We start from the raw sequence: 25,799 nt of genomic DNA on the forward strand, positions 1-25,799 counted from the left end.
TTCAAGATTATAAGAGTTCTTTTATTATATATTCTAAAAGCTATTCTCTTTAATGCATACCCTAAGAATATACCTTTATAAGTTTTTGCATTAAATTTATCTAAATCATCTTTATCATTTAATATAAAACATTTGCATCCAAAAACATAAAAGTAAAAAGTGTTAGGCCTTCTACCTTTCCAAAGTTTATAGGGAATTTTATTTAAACTTGATATTATTGAAACTCTATTTATCACATAGCATGTGGTATTTACCGCTTTAGCCCAAAAGTATTTTGGTAGATTATGTTCATTTAGCATCGTTCTTACCATTTCTTGAAGAGTTCTAATCTTTCTTTTAACAACTTCATTTTGTTGTGGAGTTGTAGGTGCTGAAAAATTATGATTAATTCTATATTCATTGCAAAATTTTTTAACTTTTTTGTTGTTGAATTCTCTTCCTTGATCACTCCTTATATTTGAAACACTATTTTTTTTTTTCATTTTGAAGTTTCTTACATAAATTTATTAACATGTTACAAGCTTCATCCTTGGAGGCCTAAAAAAAAAAAATACCTGTTGGAATTGGTGTATTCCAAGAAGAAAGGGGGGGGGGGTGAATTGAAATTTTAAAAATTTCTTCCTAAATTTAACCAGATATCAGTAATACACAACCTAGGGTCTTTCTAATCATACACCAATTGCGCAGCATATACGAAAATTAAATCATATGCATCATTCACAATATATCGAATATAACATACATGTACAAGAATATAAAGTTCTAAAAATTAAAGACACACGATATGTTATCAACGTTCAACCAATATTGCCTACATCCCCGCCTCAGATCGCAAGCCCGGAGATTTCACTAATGCTCACTTAACGAGTAGAGCGGCACCGATTACAACACCAAGTCAAATTACCAAGGTTGACCTCAACCTTTACAACCTGATCCTTACGGGTTAGATCAATACCCCCTCAGGACACACCTGAAATACAACATATTTACATTATAAATTTCGTGTACAAAATATATGTTTCTCCAACAAGTAGATTTATACCAGTATAATCAATGCAAAACAACCAGATAAGAACTATAAACTTAGTGCAATATGTGCAATAACATTCAATGTAATGTCACTAAGCAATCAAGTGCAGAGTGTATTCTTAATCTATCTTTGAAACAATATATACCAATATATATCAATCACAAATAGGGTTTCAAAGATTTCAAATAATATGATCAAATATCTCAAAATAATTTTCAAAAATATTTAGCACAAGAGATATTTGTAGCACAAGCTTGTCAAAAAGATTTTTGCTTCACAATCACAAGACAAACTTAAGAGTCTTGCAATAAAAATGCAAACACTCACAAGCTAGTAAAAAATTTCCCCACACAAGAATTTATTGATTAAATCAAGGGGAAGACTTTTGAACTTAACTCTCAATGGAAATCAACAAACAATCAAAGTAATGAGAGTATAAGCTTGTATAAATACTATGGGAGATCTCACAATACTCTTACCAAACTGGTTTTAGCAAAGAAATGAAAAAAAGGAAGAGTATATAGGTTTATATGTTGAAGTGAAGTTCTAAAAATTTTAGAGGAAAATTTTTAATCAAAAACCCTAAACACTTGTTAATCTTTGCAAAGGAACCCACATATATAGATACATTCAAAAAATAATCGTTGGAGACATAAGAGGAATTTTGGAAAATGTCTAATGAGGTTTAATTAAAAATAACCCTTGTTTTACCTCAATAAAAATTAGACAACCTGAGAGGTTCGGTCGACCATACTGAGGGTTCGGTTGACCACTTTAGGAGGTTCAATCGACCATGACCCTTTTCAACTACGAATATGGTCAGCCGTAATGCAGGAATTTTTGAGTGATTCAAGGTTCGGTCGACCATGATATATTCGGTTGACTAAATTCAGAAGTTTGGTCAACTAAATCATTTTTCAAGTAGAAGTTCAGTCGACCAGGGCATTGGGAATCAGCCACGTGCCAATTCGGTCAACCATACGAAGTCAAATTTTTGACCTCTGTATGGGTTGGTCGACTAATTCTTTTATACTGTATATGTTTGGTCGACCGAGTCTTAAGTTCCTCAGTCAATAGTGCTTTGGTAGACCAGCACATTAGAACTAGGCTAGTTCGATCGAACGAGACCCTTTCAATGTTCATTTTAGGTTTTGATTTTGTAGTAAAGGTCACCTCTGTTTACATAGCTATAACTTTTAAGTTATGGGAGACTTATCAAAGTGATGTGTCACAACCTATGGTCAGTCTACAACCAAGGCTTTTATTATTATTATTATTATATCGACCGAAGGTGAGCCCTATGGTCAATCTATGATCTTGAGCATATAAGTCTATCATACATGAGATACAATTATTATATACCACAATATTATAGACCAAATAATGAAACAAAATGTGTTTTCAATTAAAAACAAATGTCTTCTTCTTTTACTCTTAACTCTTCATGGAATCAGTAAGGATAATGTGCTTTGAGTCCTTTTTGAATTCCACTTCACTTATATGTGTGTGCTCTAAATGATTAACCTGTTAAAGTACTTAGGCACACACATTAGTAACATGTGATTTGTCATTATTAAAACTAAGGGTCGAACTCAAAAAGTCAACAATTTCTCCCTTTTTTATGATGACAAATGCATCAGAGTAAAATGAGGTTTTGCCTAAAACGTCCCCCCTAAGAATATGCATAATTTAATATAAAGACAATACAGTACAATCATATCAATATAGGAGACATTAAAAATGATTATGCACTTAGTTTTAGCATTGAAGCATAGTCACACATGCATTTTGTTCAACAAAAACTCTCCCCCTTTTGGCATCAGTAAAATAGGCTAGTCTAAGTGAAAGAAATTTAGAGATTTTTTAAAAACAAACTTAGCTTCAGAGAACTCCCCTCTCTAATGTTCCTCCCTTTTAACATTTAAGCGCAGAAAAAATTCTCCCCTTTTATCATATAGTATATGGGCATGTAAATATTGTTTAACAAAGATATAACATTTAAGCACATATGCAAGAAAATAAATATGTCACATAAAAAATCATTTCCTTGCCAAAAAAAAAAATTTTTTTTTTTAAAATATGTATATATTCTTTATTGTATTTTTTCTATATAGTGAACATTATTAAGAATAAAAATTATTTTAATATGATAAAAAAAATAAGGAAAAAATGAAACATCAATAATGTGTAAAATTGAAATTTTATTCCTTGATTTTATATATATATATTTTTTTATTTCTCACTTTTTTAAATCACCAAATGAAAAAAATAATAATAATAATCCAAACTGACCCTAATAGGAAAAGAAATGGTTGTAGAAAGCTTGAAGGAAAGACAAGTTGGATGTGGAGCGAAGCATATCCAACAAAAAAGGCCAACTACTGCTTATTATTTTTCACAAAATAATAGTTGTAGCAAACTTTCTAATATTTTTATTTCAAAAAATAGAAAAATGAGAACTAAGAAATTTATATTTTGTAGAACCTATAATTAACAAGTTTAATTTGGCTCTAGGTTCTACCTCACAACCTGCAGTTTCAGATTCCAAAATTTTGAGCCCTAGTGTCTATAAGGTACTTGAAGGAAGAGAAATATGGTATTATGATCAGCAGAAGGAACCAAGGACAAGGGTCACTCTTTTATCAAAAGGCTTCAACAAAATCAAATATAAGATTTTATGAGAATTTAATAGAAGAAATTTGGAGAGAGAAATACTTCAAATTAGCTTCTTGTAAAGCCAATTTTGAATCAGATCCTATTGTGATAGACCTAAAAAGAGTTAAGAAAGGTCTATAATCACAACTAATAGAGATTGAAAGACATATTAGTCTTTATCAATCTAGAATTAGGCAGTGTGAGTGACAGTTAGAACAACTCCACAGAACTCTAGGATCAAAATCAGACGGCCAATATCTCATTAATCTTCAAAAATGAAGGACAATCAGTCCATCACGAACAAAATTAAAGAAATAACGAAAAGTTATGAGGACAAAATACAATCTCTAAGTAAGGGAGAAGATCCTCAATCGTCTTAAGTCAGGAGCAGCATATCAGAAAGATATATTGCTAAGGATTATGAAGAAGCACAAGAACAGGAGGTTCAGAGTGCTCTTAGAGACATTGATGAGACAACGGTTTTGTCAGACATAACTGAAGATATCCAGAATGCTCAGGACGAGTTGGATAAGCTTCTTCATTGTGAAAAATGGACAGAGAATGAAGTTTCAGAAATTCAAAAGAGAATTAATAAAAGGCTAAATGAGGTAGAAGATCTCAAGGCTAAGAAGTTAGCCAGTGCCGAGAAAGTACTTGCAAGAACCAGTTGGATTCAGCAAGGGGTGGATATGCAGGAGTAGGACCATCAGGTTATCAGGAAACAGTGCAAGTAAGTTTTCTAGAAGTTTCATCTTGGGATGCAAAGCCAGTATGGCAGCCCCTAAGAATGGAACCAAAACCATGGGAGCGAAAGAAGTTATCTTGTAAGGAAATGCTCCAGTCCACGGCAAAATAGCAAGAGTCTGTTTTAAATTATCTAGGAAGAATTCAAACCAAAAAGAAGTGTTCTAGAGGGAGTTCCCCATAATGGAACAATTCTAAGGCTCAACTGCGAGAAGGATCCCGCAGTTGCGATTGATGATTAGGCTATGGATATTAGATATCATATCCTTAGCAGAGGAATAGAATCTTGGATAGTGGAGCAAGCATATAAACTTACAGTAGCCACACTAAGAGGAAACGCTGGAGATTTTTAGGAGATACTTCAAAGGAACTCATATGCGAGTACCATTATCATAAACACTATCAAAACTGCAGACGAAGTAATCGCTATCATAGCAGTTTTCCTCAAACAGGAGTTTGTAGGATATTCGCTAGGTGATAGAGGTGACGAACTTGTTGAGAAAGCTAGGATGGCTCTCACAAGGATACAGATCTGTGACATGTGTTACATTGAAGAGTTTCTTTGAAAATATCAGTAATGGTATTATAAGCTCGGACCACAAGATCAAGCATACGCGAAAGAAGTTTTTATCAACAAATTACCAGGCAATTGGCCAGAAGTGGTAAAACAAGCTGTTAAGTAGAGATTAGAGAAAGATACAGAAGTAACAGATACTCTCGGAGTCAGATCTAAAACAGTAAGATAAATTATAAGACTTTACTGTATGTAGCGGCGTACGTTTCAAGATGTAAGAAACATGCCGTATATGAATCCAGAATGTTGTCTCAAGATAAGTGGGGTAGTAGGAAGATATGGCTGTAACCAGAAACCAACTAGATACTCAAAATGAGTAGAAACTAGTTGTGCTGAAGGAGTATGCCATAGAAAGAAGATATCCAAAGTCAAAGGAAAGACTTGGAAGAAATTTGAAAAGAGGAAGAGGTCTAAGAAAGGGCAGAAAAAATCAGAGAAGAGATATCTTAGACCCAGTAGGGTTAGAGAAGATGTCAAGGAATCGTTCAAAAGGAAGTATAGACGATATCCTAAATGTCCGCAAGGAAAATCTCTGAAAAATTGCAACTATTGTTCGTTTTGTGGCAAGAAGGGCCATAAGGCTAATAATTGTCCAGAAGCAGAGAAAAGGAAGGGTAGCCTCAAGAGTATCTTGATGGAGAACCCTTCAGAACTTCTGTATGAACCGATTTGAGGAGAGGAGATAGGGTCAGATAATGAGCGTATATATTCTATTTTCTCAGAATACTCCGAATCTGATGAAGAAGAGGAGGAAGATTCAGAAGAAGAATCTCCTTATAATTTAAAGCTAAGTCAGCTAAGACTAGCTATGATGAGAGTAGTAGATAAAGCACTAAAATTAGTTTCTCTAATTGGAGAAGGAGATCTAGTGCAAACTGCAGAAACTGAAATCCTTTCAGACAGTAGGAATTATCAAGAATGGAGGATGCCTCGAGGCAGTTGGGCTGAAGCATACCAGACCTCATGGATACCTTACAAGGAAACTGTAAAGGTGATCGAGAAAGAGGTAACGACAGGAGTATCCAATACGGATGCAGGGACGTTTATTGTTTCATTACTCACCACACAAGAAGTTCAGAAAGCAATGGACAAGAGGCAAGATATCTCCACTATGGAATTATTCAGGTCAGAATAGATCTATTAGTGAGAAAAAGAGCAAGATCTTCCTATCCTTATTGTAGTTATGGACGAAAGTATTGGTAATTTTACTAGGTCATTGCAAGGAGGAGCAAGGGATAACTTACATTTAGGAGCAGCCTGCATAAAAGTTATACCAAATTTACATGTTGATCTTCAAGATAAGAATGTGGAGAAAACTCTACAGATTACAGTTAATACACGTGACTGGCAAAATATGTTAAAATGTAGCCCAGATAGGAGGTGCATTAGACTCATTGCCAGATTGTATTTGAAGTTCTATAATACGGGGAAACCAGCTCTTAGAAGGGGAGTTAGTAGATTCACTCAACTCTTCGAGACAAATCAAACCAACTCAGTTAGAGGATTACAACCAGAGGTGGTAAATTCGAGAGCACTAAGTTGGCCACATATTTGGGTAACCCCAAGAACAGAAGAAAGGTTGAAAAATCTTTTTCCTGAGTCAGTAAGACAAGAGGCAAATAGATTAATAATAACAGAACCTCTAAGCGATTATACTCCTAGTAGAGCGAGTGTATCGAGAGAGGAAGATATTAATTCAGAAATAAGGTCAAAAGGATTTGGACCATCTGAATTAAGACCCTTAAGTAGCAGAAGGGTAGTTGGCCAAAGAACCATAAGGATCCTTATCTATGCAGATGAGGAAGAAGACCAGTCCCATATAGTATATATGAGAGCATCCATTTTGAGTGCCAAAATCGAAGAAAGAGAAATTTTGGTGAACATTTCTATCAGTAAGATAGAATGCACAACCCTTATTGATATCGGATGTACGTGGTCTTGCACGAGAATTAGGTTTACAGAAGTAACTTGGGAATTAAAGAATCTTCAAGTCATAATTGGCAACAGTACATTATTCCGGATTGGAGAGATTGCCAAAAATGTGAAAATTAAGATGAATGGCAAAGATTATGAGGAGCAGATTTTTTGCTTAATTCCAAAATTACCAAATGATTTTCATGGTGACAAATCATGCCGAACAAGTACGAAGAAAAGCTAGAATGGTTATTGATTACAAAGATTTGAATAAAGAAATAAGAGACGTTGGGTATAATTTACCTAATCAGGAATCTCTTAGAAATAGAATAAGAAGGGAAAAACCCTCAGTTTATTCTAAATTCGTTCTCAAATCAGGGTACTTGTAGATAAAGGTCAAGGAAAGAGCAGTAACTCTTACAGCCTGCTAGTTATGTCATTTGAATTGAAGAATGACCTAGGAATCTTCCAGAGAAGGATCGATAAAGCATTTGAAGGAATGACTGGATTTGTTATAGTTTACATCGATGAAGCAGGTGGCACAAGTGTTTAGAAAAGAAGGAATGGTTCTTTCAGAAAGAAAAACCATTCGGATGAAACCCTAGATTGATTTTCTAGGGTTAAAAATTCAGGGGAGTGAAGAGGAACTTCAACCTCATATAATAGAAAGGCTATGTAAATTTCCTGATGAATTCAAAGATAGAAGGGAATGTCAATGCTTTCTAGGAGTATTGATTTATATCAGAAAGTTTATAAAGAATATGGCAGAAAAGGCAGCACCAATCCAGGAAAAGGTTTCAGTAAAGAATCATTGGAATTGGACTTAAGAGAATACTGAAGCAGTAAAAGCCTTAAAGAAAGAAGCCAAGAATTTGCCAAAATTAGAATACCTAGACGATACAAAATTAGATATAATTCTGGAAACACATGCTTCAGATATTGCATGGGGATGTGTTTTAAAAATCAGAAAGATTGATAAGACAGAATACCTCAGTAGATATTGGAGTGAGTGTTTTAATGGAGCAGAATTGAATTACACAGTTCATGAAAAGCAGTTGTTAGTAGTCCTTAAAAGAATTAGGGCTAATGAACTTTTCTTGGGTCAACCATTCATCGTTAGAACAGATAGTTCCTATGTAAAGCATTTCATGGGAATTAAGTTAAAACAATGTATCCAAGCAAGATTGGTTAGGTGGAGGAATGAGTTATAATATTATTCCTTTAATGTAGAATATATTAAAGGAAAAGATAATATTATTTCTGATACTCTAACCAGATACTTAAATTCTTGCAGATCAAATGGCGAGCAATAGGAGCAGCAGTAGCGGCCATTTCAAATGTCCAATTTGTCAAGAAAGACATAAGGTGGTAGATTGCCCAGTTGCCAAATTTGTTGATAGACAGAGGCATATAACTTTCAGCTCTAGAAAAAGAGAAGGAAGTAATAAAGAGAAAAGAAGCGTTTCTCAAAAAAGAGAAAGTCCAGTTCCAGTTTCAGAACAACACCAAATGAAGAGGGGAACCTCGTCTAGAAATGATGATAAACCCAGCAACAAAAGTCATATTCAGTGTTTTATCTACAATCAATTTGGACACTACAGCACCCGGTGTGTTCAAAATCCTAGATCCAGAAAGGTAAAAGGAGAAGGCAAATAGAGAAACGACTTAACTACAATCAACATTGATGTTTCAGAATCTATGAGGGATAGAGAAACAATTGAAGTTGATTTTATGATTGAAGATTTTCTAGGAAGGACTCTAGAAATTACAAAGAGAAAAAGAGTTTTGCTAGAGGGATTAATTAATAATCTAGCAACACTAGCAAACACACCTTTTTCAGTAAGCCTTAGAAAAGTAGTAGAAATTTTGGAAGAATTCGAGTCCATTATTTCAGAAGACTTCAGGGTAATCAGTAGGGAGAATACATCCGAACTCATTAATTAGCAGATTAATCTCAAAGTTAAGATGAATATTCAGTTAAAGAAATACAATTTTACTACAAGAGCGTTAGTAGGTATTTCAGAGTATCCTGAGTTGAAACAGTTTTGGATGAGAAGTGGTATGTATATTCCAAAATTATGCATGCCAAGAAATATTAATCTTGAGTTGCTAATAGCAGTACGAAAGGCCTTGAGAACAGGAGAAGTTCAGTTTTTCGATTTCAACAAAACATGATAGGTTAATGTTCTTCCATCAATGGTAAAACATGTGCTAAATTTCACTAATCTATGACGGATATGGTGGATTGGCTACATTGAACCTATTGAGTTAAAATTAAGAAAGATTTTGTTTTGGAATCTTATTTCTGAAGATTGGAAGGATGGAGCAGTCTCAAATTTTCATGAAGAAGAACCAAACTGGGAAGATTTCCAGAAGCACAGAAAGTTCTTTGATTTGGTTCAAACTTTATTGGGAATTTATCTTCTAGAAGATAGAACAACTTTAGATTGTATTTTCTTCGCAGATCATGAAATTTTAGTTGCTATTGAAGGAAAATTTCTCCAAAGATTTGAAGAAACATCTTTAGCAGAATATGCTATTGAAGCTAGAAAAGTCATCAATCAGATTAGAGATTAGGATCATCATCTTCCTTCAACGCAGGCTATAAAAAGCGATCTTCAGTTAGTACTCGTTGAGCTAGCAAGAAAGGAGCATGAAGAAATCATTAGTGCCCTGAGAGATCTCTGAAGAAAGACGAAAATCAGTGACAAATGTACAGATTAGATGATAGTCTAGATAGTCATTATATCCCAAGCCAGACTGAGCGGACTACTCAAGAAGGTCATATCAAACACCTGTCCAAAAACGTGTCATATCCCAGGCCTCGCCGAAAGGACGATTCGTTGGGTCATATCTTTTGTATTTAGTCAAAAGTAGCTTTAATTAAAGTTGTCGGTAGCTTGTTTTATTGTAAAGGTGAGTCAGCAAACATATGCTTTCCCCTCCTTTATTAAAGTTGCTTTTACTTTATGTTTTTTCTTTATGTCTTATTTGTCAGGCATCTGCTTTTGAGAAAGCAAGTTGTGCTTATCCTCTCGCAGTTGCTTGCCTATATAAGGGAGCTCCGACCCTTGTGTTCGGGGAGGGAAAATTAAGAACCGTTAATAGAAGCATATCTCTCTCTCTCTCTCTCTCTCTCTCTCTCTCTCTCTCTCTCTCTCTCTCTCTCTCTCTCTCTCTCTCTTAAGTTGTTCTTTCCATTTTCTTACACTATTGTGTGAGGGTTGAAGTCCTAAAAGAAGGCCCAAGAAGCTCGTAAGCTTGCGGAGGCTCCAAAAAGGCACCAAGCATAATAATGGGATATGAAGAACTACCTGATACAGCTTCGTACAGGGTTGAGAGAAGAAAATCCAGAAGGGATTCACGAGAAAGAGAAAAGCCTTAGAATTGTTCCATTAACTCCCTCTGGAACACTTCTTTTTGGTTTGAATTCTTCCTGAATAATTTAAAACAGACTCCTGCTGTTTTTTCTGGGACTGGAGCATTTCCTTGAAAGATAACTTCAAGCATAATAGTGGGATATGAAGAACTACCAGATACAGCTTCGTACGGAGTTGAGAGAAGAAAATCCAAAAGGGATTCAAGAGAAAGAGAAAAATCAAGGTAAGGTAATATTCTTTTATTAATTAATTTTCCTTTCCCCCCTGTCATCCTAATCAGTTTCAAAATTGAGTCCAGAAGGGATTCGCGAGAAATTGGTATTAGAGCCTTAGAACTGTTCCATTCTAGGAGCCTTCTTAGAGCCTCTGCAAGCTTACGAGCTTCTTGGGCCTTCTTTTAGGATTTCAACCCTCACACAATAGTGTTTGAAAATGGAAAGAACAACTTAAGAGAGAGAGAGAGAGAGAGAGAGAGAGAGAGAGAGAGAGAGAGAGAGAGAGAGAGAGAAGAGAGAGAGAGAGTGGATTGAATATGCTTCTATTAACAGTTCTTAATTTTCCCTCTCCGAACACAAGGGTCGGAGCTCCCTTATATAGGCAAGCAACTGCAAGAGGATAAGCACAACTTGCTTTCTCAAAAGCAGATGCCTGACAAACAAGACATAAAGAAAAAGCATAGAGTAAAAACAACTTTAATAAAGGAGGGGATAACACATGTTTGCTGACTCACCTTTACAATAAAACAAACTATCGACAACTTTAATTAAAGCTACTTTTGACTAAATACAAAAGATATGACCCGACAATCATCCTTTCGACGAGGCCTGGGATATGACACGTTTCTGGAAAGGTGTATGATATGACCTTCTTGAGTAGCCCGCTTAATCTGCCCTGAGATATGATGATTATCTGGACTATCATCTAATTTGTACATTTATCACTGGATCTCGTCTTTCTTCAGAGATCTCTCAGGGCACTAATGATTTCTTCATCGTGTACCTTTCTTGCTAGCTCCGCGAGTACTAACAGAAGATCACTCTTCATGGCCTGCATTGAAGGAAGATGATGCTCCCAATCTCTAATCTGATTGATGACTTTTCTAACTTCAATAGCATATTCTAAAGATGTTTCTTCAAATCTTTGGAGAAATTTTCTTTCAATAGCAACTAAATTTTCATGATCTGCGAAGAAAATACAATCTAAAGTTGTTTTAGCTTCTAGAAGATATATTCCCCATAAAGTTTGAACCAAATCAAAGAACTTCCTGTGCTTCTGGAAATCTTCCCAGTATGGTTCTTCTTCATGCAAATTTAAGACTGCTCCATCCTTCCAATCTTCAGAAATAAGATTCCAAAACAAAATCTTTCCTAATTTTAACTCAATAGGTTCAATGTAGCCAATCCACCATATCAATTCTAAATTAGTGAAATTTAGCACATGTTTTACCATTGATAGAAGAACATTAAAAACCTATCATGTTTTGCTGAAATTGAAAAACTGGACTTCTCCTGTCCTTAAGGCCTTCTATACTGCTATTAGCAACTCAAGATTAATATTTCTTGGTATGCATAATTTTGGAATACACAGATCACTTCTCATCCAAAACTGTTTCAAGTCAGGATACTCTGAAATAACTATTAACGCTCTGGTAGTAAAATTGTATTTCTTTAACTGAATATCCATTTTAACTTTGAGATTAATCTGCCAATTAATGAGTTCGGATGTATTCTCCCTACTGATTACCCTAAAGTCTTTTGAAATAATGGATTCGAATTCTTCCAAAATTTCTACTACTTCTCTAAGGCTTATTGAAAAAAGTGTGTTTGCTGGTGTTGCTGGATTATTAATTAATCCCTCTAGCAAAACTCTTTTTCCCTTTGTAATTTCTAAAATCCTTCCCAGAAAATCTTCAATCATAAAATCAACTTCAATTGTTTCTCTATCCCTCCTGGATTCTAAAACATCAATGTTGATTGTAGTTAAGTCGTTTCTCTGTTTGCCTTCTCCTTTTACCTTTCTGGATCTAGGATTTTGAACACACTAGGTGTCATAGTGTCCAAATTGATTGTAGATAAAACACTGAATATTTTTTTTGTTGCTGGGTTTATCATCCTTTCTGGACGAGGTTCCCCTCTTCATTTGGTGTTGTTCTGAAACTGAAACTGGACGTTCTCTTTTCTGAGAAACGCTTCTTTTCTTTTTACTACTTCCTTCTCCTTTTCTAGAGCTAAAAGTTATCTGCCTCTGTCTATCAACAAATCTGGCAACTGGGCAATTTGCCATCTTATGCTTTTCTTGACAAATTGGACATTTGAAATGGCTACTACTGCTACTGCTACTGCTCGCCATTTGATCTGCAAGAATTTAAGTATCTGGTTAGAGTATCAGCAATAATATTATCTTTTCCCTTAATATGTTCTACATTAAAGGAATAATATTGTAACACATTCCTCCACCTAACCAATCTTGCTTGGATACATCGTTTTAACTTAATTCCCATGAAATGCTTTACATAGGAACTATCTATTCTAACGATGAATGGTTTACTCAAGAAAAGTTCATTAGCCATAATTCTTTTAAGGACTGCTAACAACTCCTTTTCATGAACAAGGTAATTCAATTCTGCTCCATTAAAACACTCACTCCAATATCTACTGAGGTGTTCTATTTTATCAATCTCTCTGATTTTTAAAACACATCCCCATGCAATATCTAAAGCATCTATTTCCGGAATTATATCTAATTTTGTATCGTGTGGGTATTCTAATTTTGGCAAATTCTTGGCTTCTTTCTTTAAGGCTTTTACTACTTCAGTATCTTCTGAAGTCCAATTCCAAGGATTCTTTACTAAAACCTTTTTCTAGATTGGTGCTGCCTTTTCTTCCAAGTTCTTTATAAATTTTCTATTATAATTCAATACTCTTAGAAAACATTGACACTGCCTTCTATCTTTGAATAATCAGGAAATTCACATAGTCTTTCTACTATATGAGGTTGAAGTTCCTCTTCACTCCCCTAAATTTTTAACCCTAAAAAATCAATATGGGGTTTCGTCCAAATGGCTTTTCTTTCTAAAAGAACCATTCCTTCTTTTCTGAACACTTGTGACACCTGTTTCAAATGTTCTAGGTGATCCCTAGTATTTTTACTAAATACTAGAACATCATCGATGTAAATTGTAACAAATCCAGTCATTTCTTCAAACGCTTTATCCATCTTTCTCTGAAAGATTCTTGGGGCAGTCTTCAATCCAAATGGCATAACTAGTCATTCGAAAAGCCCAATTGGCGTAGTGAAGGTTGTAAGAGCTATTACTCTTTCCTTGACCTTTATCTGCTAGTACCCTGATTTGAGATCGAATTTAGAATAAATTGAGGGTTTCTCCCTTCTTATTCTATTTTTAAAAGATTCCTAATTAGGTAAGTTGTACTCATCGTCTCTTGTTTCTCTATTCAATTCTCTGTATCAATAACCATTCTGACTTTTCCTCGTACTTGTTCAGCATGATTTGTCACCATGAATGCAGCACTCCTATGCTCACTAGTACTATGCCTAATTAGTCCCAAATTTAATAATTCTGGAATTTGTTTCTCAAATTCCCTTATCATTTCATTTGGATAACTAATTCCTTTACTTCTGATAATCGTATCAGGATTTTTAAGCACAATATCAGTTTCTGGCATGACCTTCTGCCATAATGCCTGTGGATTCTCCGACCAATTTTCTGAAAGCATCTTCTTGACTTCTTTAAGATTACTTTCTTTTTCCTCTGCCTAATTTATCTTTAGGATCCTTTCTGAAACCAATTCCTTCAAATTATCAAGCTTATCCTAATAATCAGACCTTCTATCCTCGATTAATATATAATTTCTTATATTAATACCTAAGGACTTAGGGATGAAATGGTTAGTTAGGATTATTCCTTTTGAAAATATCATAAATTGCTGATATTTTATAAGAAATACAATTCCTAATAGAAAATCATTTGGTAATTATGGAATTTAGGAAAGAATCTACGCCTCATAATCTTTGCCATTCATCCTAATCTTCACACTTTTGGCAATCTCTCCAATCCGGAGTAATGTACTTTTGCCAATTATGACTTGAAGATTCTCTGATTCCCAAGTTACTTCTGGAAACCTGATTCTCATGCAAGACCACGTACATCCGGTATCAATAAGGGCTATGCATTCTATCTTACTAATAGAAATGTTCACCAAAATTTCTCTTTCTTCAATTTTGGCACTCAAAATAGATGCTCTCATATATACTATATAGGATTGGTCTTCTTCCTCATCTGCATAGATAGGGATCCTTATGGTTCTTTGGCCAACTACCCTTCTACTACTTGAGGGTCTTTATTCAGATGGTCCAGATCCTTCTAACCTTATTTCTGAATTAATATCTTCCTCTCTTGATACACTCGCTCTACTAGGAGTATAATCACTTAGAGGTTCTGTTATTATTAATCTATTTGCCTATTGTCTTACTGACTCTAGCAAAAGATTTTTCAACCTTTCTTCTGTTCTTGGGGTTACCCAAATCTGTGGCCAACTTAGTGCTCTCGGATTTACCACCTCTGATTGTAATCCTCTAACTGCGTCGGTTTGATTTGTCTTGAAGAGTTGAGTGAATCTACTAACTCCCCTTCTAAGGGCCAATTTTCCCGTATTATAAAACTTCAAATACAATCTGGCAATAAGTCCAATGCACCTCCTATCTGGGCTACACTTTAGCATACTCTATTAGTCACGTGTATTAACTCTAATCTGTAGAGTTTTCTCCACACTCTTATCTTGAAGATCCACATGTAAATCTGGTATAACTTTTATCTAGACTGCTCCTGAATGTAAGTTAGTCCTTGCTCCTCCTAACAAAGACCTACCAAAATTACCAATATTTTCGACCATAACTGCAATAAGGATAGGAAGATCTTGTCTTTTTTCTCACTAATGGATCTATTCCGACCTGAATAATTCCATAGTGGACATATCTTGCCTTCTTGTCCATTGCTTTCTGGACTTCTTGTGTGGTGAGTAATGGAACAACAAACGTCCCTGCATCCTTATTGGATACTTCTGTCGTTACCTCTTTCTCGATCACCTTTACAGTTTCCTTGTAAGGTATCCGTGAGGTCTGGTATGCTTCAACCCAACTAGCTCGAGGCATCCTCCATTCTTGACAATCCTTACTTTCTGAAAAGATTTTAGTTTCTGCAGTCTGCACTAGATCTTCTTCTTCTTTTGCTAGAGAAACTAATTCTGGTGCTTTATCTACCGCTCTCATCATAGTTAGTCTTAGCTGACTTAGCTTTAAATTATAAGAAGATTCTTCTTCTGAATCTTCCTCCTCTTCTTCATCAGATTTGGAGTATTCTGAGAAAATATAATATATACTCTCATCATCTGAGTCTATCTCCTCTCCTTAAATCGGTTCATACAGAAGTTCTAAAGAGTTCTCCATCAAGATACTCTTCAGGCTACCCTTCCTTTTTTCTGTTTCTGGATAATTATTAGCCTTAGACCCTTCTCGCCACAAAACCAACAATAGTTGCAATTCTTTAGAGATTTTCCTTGCGAACATTTAGGATATCGTCCATACTTCCTTTTGAATGATTCTTTGACATCTTCTCTAACCCTACTGAGTCTAAGATATCTCTTCTCCGATTTTTTCTGCCCTTTCTTAGAGCTCTTCCTCTTTCCAAAATTCTTCCAAGTCTTTCTTTTGACTTTGGATATCTTCTTTCTATGGCATACTCCTCCAGCACAACTAGATGATCAAAGAATCATGAAGCGCAATTTTATTAAGTCTCTTTGCATGTATGTATGTGCGAGTGTTCATTTTAGAACTTCTTAAGTTGAATGGACTTGATGGTTCAGCTTAAAATTTTGGATTCAGATTTGGATTTTTTAAGGTTACAACACTTAAAAAATCAAAGTATTACAACATAGAGATGGAGTAACATATTCTACTAGTCCATATTGCATAACAAGCAATCAATAATTATTTTCAAATTTCAATGTGGGAGTGCACAAACTTTTGCATGACTAATATTTTTGTAAACTACTATATCTCTATACAATTAATTTTTATTACATTCTCATCTTATTCCGTCCAATGTACATGCACACACGCACAACAGAAAAAAAAGCCACAGCCAAATTCATCATCAGGGTTCAACCTTGCATCTATTATCAGAAATGAACATGCTAAATATACCTATTTTATCAGCCAAAAACAGAAAATAGCCATAATGGATATATTATCAGAAATGTAATGTGCATGTAGTTGTGTTAAACTTTGTTCAGCATGTGAATATGATGAGAATATAGATTTGCTCAAATAGCAGCTTTCACATCTCAGCACAAACCAAGGGCGACAAGCAACTCACACAGCATGTCCATTGCACAAAGGACAAACAATCCCATATATTTCCTTTGAAGCAAGGGTGAAAACACAGTTGGAGATCAGAGCTTACAAGTCAATATCATCGGGTACAAGCACAATGGACCCAGATGTTTTTCGGTTCTCAAGATCTGCATGTGCCTGTGCTGCCTGAGAGAGAGGGTACTTATGATTTACACGAACCCGTAGAACACCCGAGGTGACTTTGGCAAACACATCTCCAGCAGTTTCAAGTAACTCGTCACGAGTTGTGGTGTAATGCATGAGGGAAGGCCTAGTTAAGAACAGGGATTTCACAGCAAGTGCCGACAAGGGGACAGGGTCTGGTCTGCCTGATGACTGCCCAAAACTCACCATGTACCCACAAGCCTTTAAGCATTCCAATGATCCCTGGATATATATGTTAGCATCCCAATTAGAGATTTTTCCCAAATCAAATTTGAACTATTACTTAGACCTCAGAAATTGAACCTAACAAATATGTATGACCGCATGATGACCTTGTCATTCAGGCCGAAGAGTTGACCATCAGTCAGGTTGCAACAGGCCGACATCATTGGTTTAATTTCGGCTTGACAAATCTACATTTTGTGTCATGACCCATCCAACTTGAGCCAATTAGGTTTAGTTTAGAAATTCACTTTCCCTATGCTTGAGAGCATGAAGTGAGGCCTTGGATTTAAATTTGTGTTGATTTGAATATAATGTAGTAAAAAAATTATATTAAGTTTCTTCTAAATCTACAGTTTACACAAATTCAAATCCAAACTCTGAAATCCATGCTCCCAAACAATACCAACCCCTCCCCCCCCCGCCCCCCCCCCCCCAAAAAAAAAGAAAAAAAGGACCTGTCTATCAAAATTAAGTATTGGGACGAGTTAAGGTCAAGCTGGGTTCAACTGAACAAGGTTTTATCAGTGCTAGGATGTGCTTTTCTACTGAACTGAGGCCAATCCAGCCAACCCACCCTGCAGGCCAGCACAGCCTTACTGACTTGGCCAACTCACTAAAAGAATTATCAAAGATGCATGTTCTCACAAAATTCAAAGCATTTGTAACTTCGGGAGAGTAAACTACCTGACCATAGCTTGCTAGTACAAGGAATCAATTTATTTAAAGGGTAGCTCCAATGATATTCAATCACATGCACCCAGGTGGGCACACTAAAAATATTAAAATATCAATAAAAACATGAGATGCTCATTTAAATTTCAAAAACAAGTATGCAAAATATTGCAAATGAAACCAACGTTTTAAAAGGCGCAATCACAGCTCACCTTGAGATGAGATATACTCAAAACACCTTGAGGCATAATCTGAAATACCAGACTCCCAAAAGGCAATCACATCATACAAGAAGGCTTACGCATCTGTGCATAAAGGATGTCTTTTCAGCTGAGGATGAGGAATTTTTTGTAGGTGAATTTTAAGAAATACTTGGTTTTATATATTTTTATTTATAATTTACACCTCACTTCATCAGGGTTAAAATACATCGCATCATGCCGTTGCCTTTTAACGTTGTATAAAACTATTAATTTAATAGAATGCATATTTACTTTGAGTTACATCTACTATTATAGTTTAAAAATTATATGCATTTATAAATATTTTTTATGACTTGTAACGTACTAGCATCATTAGCTTTTATTGGGCCAGGTTTTAAAGCATTAGGTTGGGCATAACAATTTAAGACTCACATTGGTTTGGACCTTGAGTTGATGCCTAAACTACTGAATTGATTGGTCAATACAAAGCCATACTTGGGGCAATTAGTGCACCCCCTCCCTTGACTTACATGAAAGGTCCCTCAGAGAATTTAAAACATTGCACATAAACTTTGCAGTCACCATGGTAATATCATCTTTCCCAACAGTTACTCTAATTTCTGTTGTTGACAAGGATAGAATGCTCATTACCTTTTTTTTTTTAGGCTAAGAGGAAAACTCCAAAAAATAACACCAACAGCCAAAAAATTGAAGCAACAAGAGACACACACACACACAAACACACTACCACCAACGGTAAAACAAAATGGAATTGTAGACAACTTCAAGTCATCAAACCAAGGGCATTTGCTCATTACCTGAAATGTGTCCTTTCCAACTGAATCATAGACAACATCAACCCCTTTGCTTGATGTTATCTTTTTGACACGGGCCACAAAGTCCTCTTGAGTGTACAGTATGACATGATGACATCCGTCATCCTTGGCTTGAGCTGCCTTCTCTTTGGTTGAGACTGTTCCAATGACAGTGGCACCAAGGGCATTTGCCCACTGGCACAACAGAGACCCAACTCCACCAGCTGCTGCATGAATAAGGACTGTGTGTCTGGGTTCAATCTGTCATCCCAGAACTTTCAGTGACATCTTTTCAAAAATGTAAAACAATTCAACATCATGGCAACAATATAAGGCCTATTGTGATGGTAATCATAGTTTTTCAATTGAAATAGTGCAAATCCCAATGTAGGGATATGAGTTTTCCCAGCTTACTAATTGGAAAGCAATCCTCAAACCCAGACATGATCAAACAACGAAATGGTTGGAACCATCAAATGATTGGATTTTCAGTGTCAGAACCTCAAAGGCAACATAGTACACTAGTATAAGTTTCTTAGATTTCTATTTCCAACATTAATTTTATAAAAGAACCAAGTATTACCATTTTAACAATTCTGAAATATGCCTTCTGTTATGTGCAACAACAGTCAGGATTTGAAATCATTGTTCAGAAATTGCCCAAAAGAAGAATTAATTTACCTTAACTTCAGAAGTTTATAGAGTTTGTTTTGTTGTTGTTTCAAATTTCATGCACTTCTGAGATGAGATTGGAGGAATATTTCTAAACTAATTGTCGTATCTTTTTTCCAATACATAATATAAATGGCCTAAAAATTACTACCTATTTTAGGAAGATTCATATTAATTTTCCCATTTTTCCCTGATAACACAAGATTTTTCAAAGAAAATAAACACCACCATTTAATTTTTACTGATAGTTCCTCAAATCTGGTTGATCATTGGGCTTCCTATGTCAAGAGCCAAAGATGGCAAAGAAACACTCACAAGTCATAACAAAGAATCTGCATCTCATGACATTTCAGAATCTGCATCTTTTCCTGCATTGTTTGGAGAGTTTGGATAAATTGCTCCATTTTTTTTGGTTTTTGTTTTCGTTTTTGTTGTTGTTTTTTTGTTATTTTAGGTTAAGAAAGCTTGATTTGCCCAGATTCAGTGGAGAATTTGTTGGCAATTTCCTTTACAGGATTTGGCAGGAATACAGATGGCTCAGCTTTGTGGAGGTTTGGGCTTTTTTCTGTTTTGTGGGGTATCTGGTTGGAACAGAATGCCTGTATATTAAGGGGGAAGAAGATGAGGTCTTCTTTGCTGTGAAGATAGGATTCATCGTATATATTCACATGGCTTCACTTTAGGCTTTTGCAATTTGCAACTGGTATTTTTAAATAGGTGTGCTTTTCTCATATTTACAGTGAGACTGGCTGGCCATGTTAGTTTGATTGTAATTTACTTCTTTGTTCTCTTTTTCTCATAGGAGGATTTCTAATGCTCCTTTTTGTACTTTCTTTCTTCTTCAATGAAATCTCTTCTTTTTCTGTCAAAAAAAAAGTGCCAAAGAATGTAGAAGAGATGGTATATATGCATTCTATTCATGAGGATCAAAGAAGAAACTGGCAATTGGTCCATAATACTGCTGCATCACAGCATACCAACCAAGACACATGAATTTCTATTTGCAATGATAATTGACATAAATAAAAAAATGATATAACTTTTTCCCTGCTTCCTAAGATTACAACTCTAGAAATTACATCACACGTGACTTCAAAGGATGTTAGGGCTTATGAACCTGCAAACTACTTTGATCTAATCAATAATAAATAAGATAAATGACCAGAAGTATAAAGACAAACCTTGAAGCAACGGTTGACAAGGTACTGAGCTGTCATACCCTTACTCATCACAGAGGCAGCAATAACAGGATCAATTGAAGGAGGAACAGGCACCACTTTGTTTGCAGGAAGGATCTGCTCCTCAGCATATGAGCCCAATGGACGACCAGCATAAGCTACAAGATCTCCAACATTTATGCCAGTTACTCCTAGGCCCACTGCTTTCACTACTCCAACAGCCTCAACACCTGAAATAGACAAAAGATTTTTGAACGAAATGGGCCATGTCTGATCTCCCAATCTAGGATCAGAATGTTTGTCCATTTTGAATGGCCCATAACATTAAAAATTTCTAAAATGTTTGAAAATATCATGATTTTTATGAAATTTCAGAAACTCAGTAGATTTAATCACACATGGCAACATAACAACACAACACTATAAGAGAACAATAGTTAGAATAGATTTGCATATTACTATTTCACAACTAAAAGAAATGTTCCTTCAAAATATACTGTGACAACTTGACATACTGACATATTGATACAAAGAAGAGAAGCTTTGGAATCTACTTGTCTCAAACAAATCAGGAGTAAAACAAAATATAGAGAAAATGAGATTTCAGTAACTCTAGGAGGAATAACAAAGAAAAATTCAAACTTAATGGTCAATAAATTTCTAGAAAAAAATTACCTTCCTCTACCTTGGATCAATTATGTCAGCCAAAGGAGAAATTAAAGAAGATAATATGCAGACGGTAAAAGCAAGTTGTCAAAATGGGGAAGTGTGCTCCGCAATCATAAAATACTGAAAAGGAAAAGTTTATAGGATGACCATAGAAATACCAGCTATGATAAATGGATTAGAATGTAAAATAATTAAAAAACAAAAAGCCCGGTGCACAAAGCTCCCATGTATGTGGGGTCTGGCGAAGGTGCGGACCACAACAGGCCTATAGCATGCAGCCCTAACTAAGAAACAATGTATCCATAAAGAAAGCGTAACTGAAGATGAGAATGATAAGTTGGATGGGTAGTATAACTCTGAAAGATAAAATAGTGATAGTATGCTAGGAGACTAGAAGTAGCACTTGTAAAAGATAAAATTTAGCAAGGGCAGCTAAGTTTCCGTCATTGCAAAGTAGACCAAATGACATGATGTGCCAATAAGAAAGTGGATTAGTTGGGGTTAGAAGATGTAGGAAGAAAAGTGTAGACGAAATATAACTTGGAATGAGATAGCAAGATAGGACTCAATGCCCCAACTTTTAGAGGATGTTGCGCAAGACTGTTGCAAGATTTATTTTATATATTTTTTTAATTTTTTTAAAAATAAACATGGCAAGAAAGAATCTGTCGGCACTCCAACTTTTAGAAGATGTTGCCTCTAGATCATGTAGAACATGTGTATATGGCCAGCCCTAACAAGTGGGATTCAATGCCTTGTCATTGTCATCGTTTTTTGGGATTTTACATATTAAAAGTTTACTGCTTAAAATTTTAATTTCGCAGGCTTTCATTTTTTTTCCCTATAAACAACTTCCTTTGCACTTGAACTCCAAAAGATATGGAAAAAGCCTCAGAAGAGTTAAAAAACTATTAAGGAAATCTATTTATATTTCAAGTTGACAAAGAAGCACCCCAGAGAGAGAGAGAGAGCAGTGTTCCAGTGGAAGTCATTTCTAGCTCCAGAAGAACAACAACAAGAGTTTCAGTATATTTATTTGGTAAGATGGCAAATTGTTACTCTTGCTTCCTACAGGGAAGGATTAGGAATAAGAACCTTGGCCTTTTGACAAAGCTTTGCTTGGAAAATGGCTTTGGAGGATCACCCAAGGAAAGATAAAATTTGGCAAATGGTTAAGAGAAAGTTAAAAGGCCTTTCAGTGTCTATAGAAATATATTAGAAGAAGTTGGGAGGAATTCTTAGCTCGTATTGCTTTTGAGGTGGGTGCTGGGAAATTAGTGTTTTTTTTGGCACAACACTTGATGTGGACCTTCCTCTCTAGAGGATCATTTTCCATCACTCAATGTCTTGGCTTCCAATGGAAATGAAAGGGTGGGCAACTGCTTTAATTTGAATGAGTAATGTGTCTTCTGGATTCTCTTTTCGAAAGGGATCTGCAGGATTAGGATATTGAAGATTTCAAGAATTTTTAAGGCACTCAATGGTATGGTGATGAATATAGGGAAGAAAGATACAGTCAGGTGGAGTTTAACAAAGGGAACAATAGGTATTCATAAAATTAAGTAGTCTTCTTTTGCTCAAGAATCCTCTTGGGAGAAGATCTTAAGTAAGAGGGAATGCAAGTGCTTATGAGGGTGTTGAGATTAATTTTGAGAGAATGAAGGAGAAGTGGCAAAATTCTTTGCAATTTTCGGTTTTCAAGAGAGTTTAATACATATCATGATGCAAGCACAAAGTTTGTTGGTGGTGTTTTAGTTGGCCTTTTACAAATTTGCATAGTTCTAGGGTACAGGCTCCACTTTAAGCTGATTTTTTTTATGGTTTTTAATGACATCATTCTTTCTTAGTTTTTTTCCAATAATTTCAAATGAAAATATCTTCTCACAACCAACTAGAAGAAATACCTGGAGTAAATGGCATTGTGGGAGCCTGATAAACTCCTTTGCGGAAGTACACGTCAATAAAATTAAGCCCAATTACTTTGTTTCGCACGTGGACCTCACCTTCATTAGGATTCCCTAATTCCACATCCTCCCACTTCAAAACCTATTATTATATATAAATAAATGAAAATGGAAAAACCAAAAAACACTGGTTGCATAGCTTAAATCCATATAAACATTGTTTCCAAGAGTAAATTTTCCTAAATCAGAAAAAAAAAAAAATGCAGGCTGAACAAGATGGAGTTGTTAACACAACAATGCAAAAAATCCTTTGACTGGATATTGGCATAGTTCATGGACAATCAAGAGAAGAGAAACTACTATAAAATTGTTCTCGCTAACAAGCATGCATAATCGTTACCCAAAAAAAAAAAAGCAAAGTCATAAGAGGATAAACTTCAACCAAAAATTATAAAGGCATCACATGCTCACTCAAAAAAATAAAATAAAATCAAAACTTTATCTTGGTGGAGCTAGATTCTAAGACAATGAACTCCCATTAAATCTTTCATTGTAGGTTCTGATTTTTGCCTTTCCAAGTTATTTATGAACTCTCATCCTTGTATTTATTAGGTGAAGGAAGAACCTTTCATTTAATCTAATACACAAAATGTGTGCATCACGAATATCGGTAACAAATGTTTTATTCTTTTTTATATTTATTTCAATCAGTGTTATCTACTACTCTTATTTGTCAATTGTCACATGATCTAACCAAAATACTGGTGATGGTGATGGTGATGATGATAGATTTGCCAAATTATGTGCCGCAACCAGAAGGAATGAGCATGGCAGCCCAAATCAGTCAACCAAACTTGCTCTCTCATTCGAGGAAACCAAATACTTATTTTCCCAGTAACCAAGCAGAAGCAAGAGAAACAAATTGAGGAGTAGAAGCACTACATAGACCAACTTGGGACACAATCAATTGATCTGGGTACTCCCAATTTAACGTTTGGATACTGCCCCCAAGTCCACTTCATTAAAACCCTTCAGTAAGAACATAAAACCCATAATTCACAATAACACAAGCAATAGTTTGAAGAATGAACACGGTAACCCAAAACAGTCAACCAGATTTGATCTCTCATTCCAGGAAGCCAAAATACTTATTTTCCCAGTGACACGGTAACCCAAATCAGTCAACCGGATTCGATCTCTCATTCCAGGAAACAAAATACTTATTTTCCAGTAACCAAACAGAAGAAATACGAATAAATTGGTAATAGAGACATTACATAGACCAATTGGGGTAAAATGAATTGATCTGGGCATTCATGATTTAACATTTAGATACTGCCCCAAAGTCCACTTCATTAAAACCATTCAGTTAGAACATAAAACCCAATTCACAATCACACAAGCAATAGTTTCAGCGAACACACGCACACAGACCTCTGGGCCGCCTAGTTCATGAACCTTGATGGCTTTCACCATGGCTGAAGTGGGCAACTCCTGGTTCAGCTGCAACTGTGGTAATGAGCCTTTTCTTGCAAAGTGTTCATACCATCATACATCCGCCTATCTTGGTGGTGCCTTCTTTCCAACCTTTCGAGACTGCGCAGAGAATGTATTCTCCTTGCGGGCCAATGCTTGTAAAGAGGCCCCCACAAGTAGCCTTTTCATTGGGCGGCCGGGCGATTTTGTATTCTCCTCGCCTGTTTGCAGCTTTAAATTTCAAAATGTGGGGAAAAAAAACAATGAATGAATTTATTTTTTAAGTTGAATTATTAAGAAATAATGAATTAATAATAATAAAAAGTTTTGTACCGATAATTATTATTTTTAAATCTTTTATTTTAATTTCAATAAATTATTATTCTTAATAGTATTTAATATATAAAGAAAATTTAATCTTGAATTAATTCTTTTTATTTATCATTGTTTTTCTTCCCCAATAATTTTTAAATCCAAATACAGCCTTAGTTTTTAATATGGCATATTTAAGAAAAGAATATGGCTTTATATTATTATTATTATCACTATTATTATTATTGAATAAGAATAGAACTTAAGTCATAGGATATATTGTAAAATATTTGTCTAGGTTACAGTCTTTTATAAAATTCATTATAGTTTAAATTATTCATCATAGGCAGCTTTTCTTAAATGTTGAACAACTAAGAAACTGTCAATAAGCCAATAACATGGGCCTACTTTGAAAAACATTATTTTTTATTTTTTATTTTCAAAAATTAACAAAAATGTCACACTATTTATATTTTCCCTATATTTGTATATAATAATTGAAGAACTTTTATTATTATTATTATTATTATTATTATTATTATTTTCCAACTTTTACTTGCACATGCTGAAATTTTAAAAAAAAAAAAAGGAATATTTTTTGTAATTTTTAAAAAAATTGAAAACAAAAAGTGAGAATCATTTTTCTTAAACACCTAAAAAGATAATGTTTTGACATCAGCATGGTGTAAAGGAACCCTTTTCCTGGTCTTGATTTTAATTTTGTTTTTGCAAGTCTAGTCTGAAGCATTGGGTAGCGTATCCAAGCTGAACAATGTAAACAACTGCATTTGCATCTTCAGATC

At 35.0% G+C, this 25,799-nt stretch overlaps 1 protein-coding gene across 1 annotated transcript; it reads right to left on the minus strand.

Moving 5' to 3' along the window:
• Positions 1-691: 691 nt before the first annotated feature.
• On the minus strand, positions 692-24,877 carry LOC131146220 (uncharacterized). The gene is made up of 6 exons (XM_058095654.1): positions 24,643-24,877; positions 23,209-23,350; positions 20,639-20,865; positions 18,789-19,046; positions 16,776-17,092; positions 692-970 (listed from the first exon to the last, which is right to left on the minus strand). Exons 1-6 carry the CDS (start codon positions 24,682-24,684, stop codon positions 949-951), a joined length of 1,008 nt encoding a protein of 335 aa, XP_057951637.1. The 5' UTR covers positions 24,685-24,877; the 3' UTR covers positions 692-948.
• Between the last annotated feature and the right edge of the window lie 922 nt (positions 24,878-25,799).

Source organism: Malania oleifera, chromosome 13, assembly GCF_029873635.1.
Source record: "Malania oleifera isolate guangnan ecotype guangnan chromosome 13, ASM2987363v1, whole genome shotgun sequence".
Lineage (NCBI taxonomy): Eukaryota > Viridiplantae > Streptophyta > Magnoliopsida > Santalales > Ximeniaceae > Malania > Malania oleifera.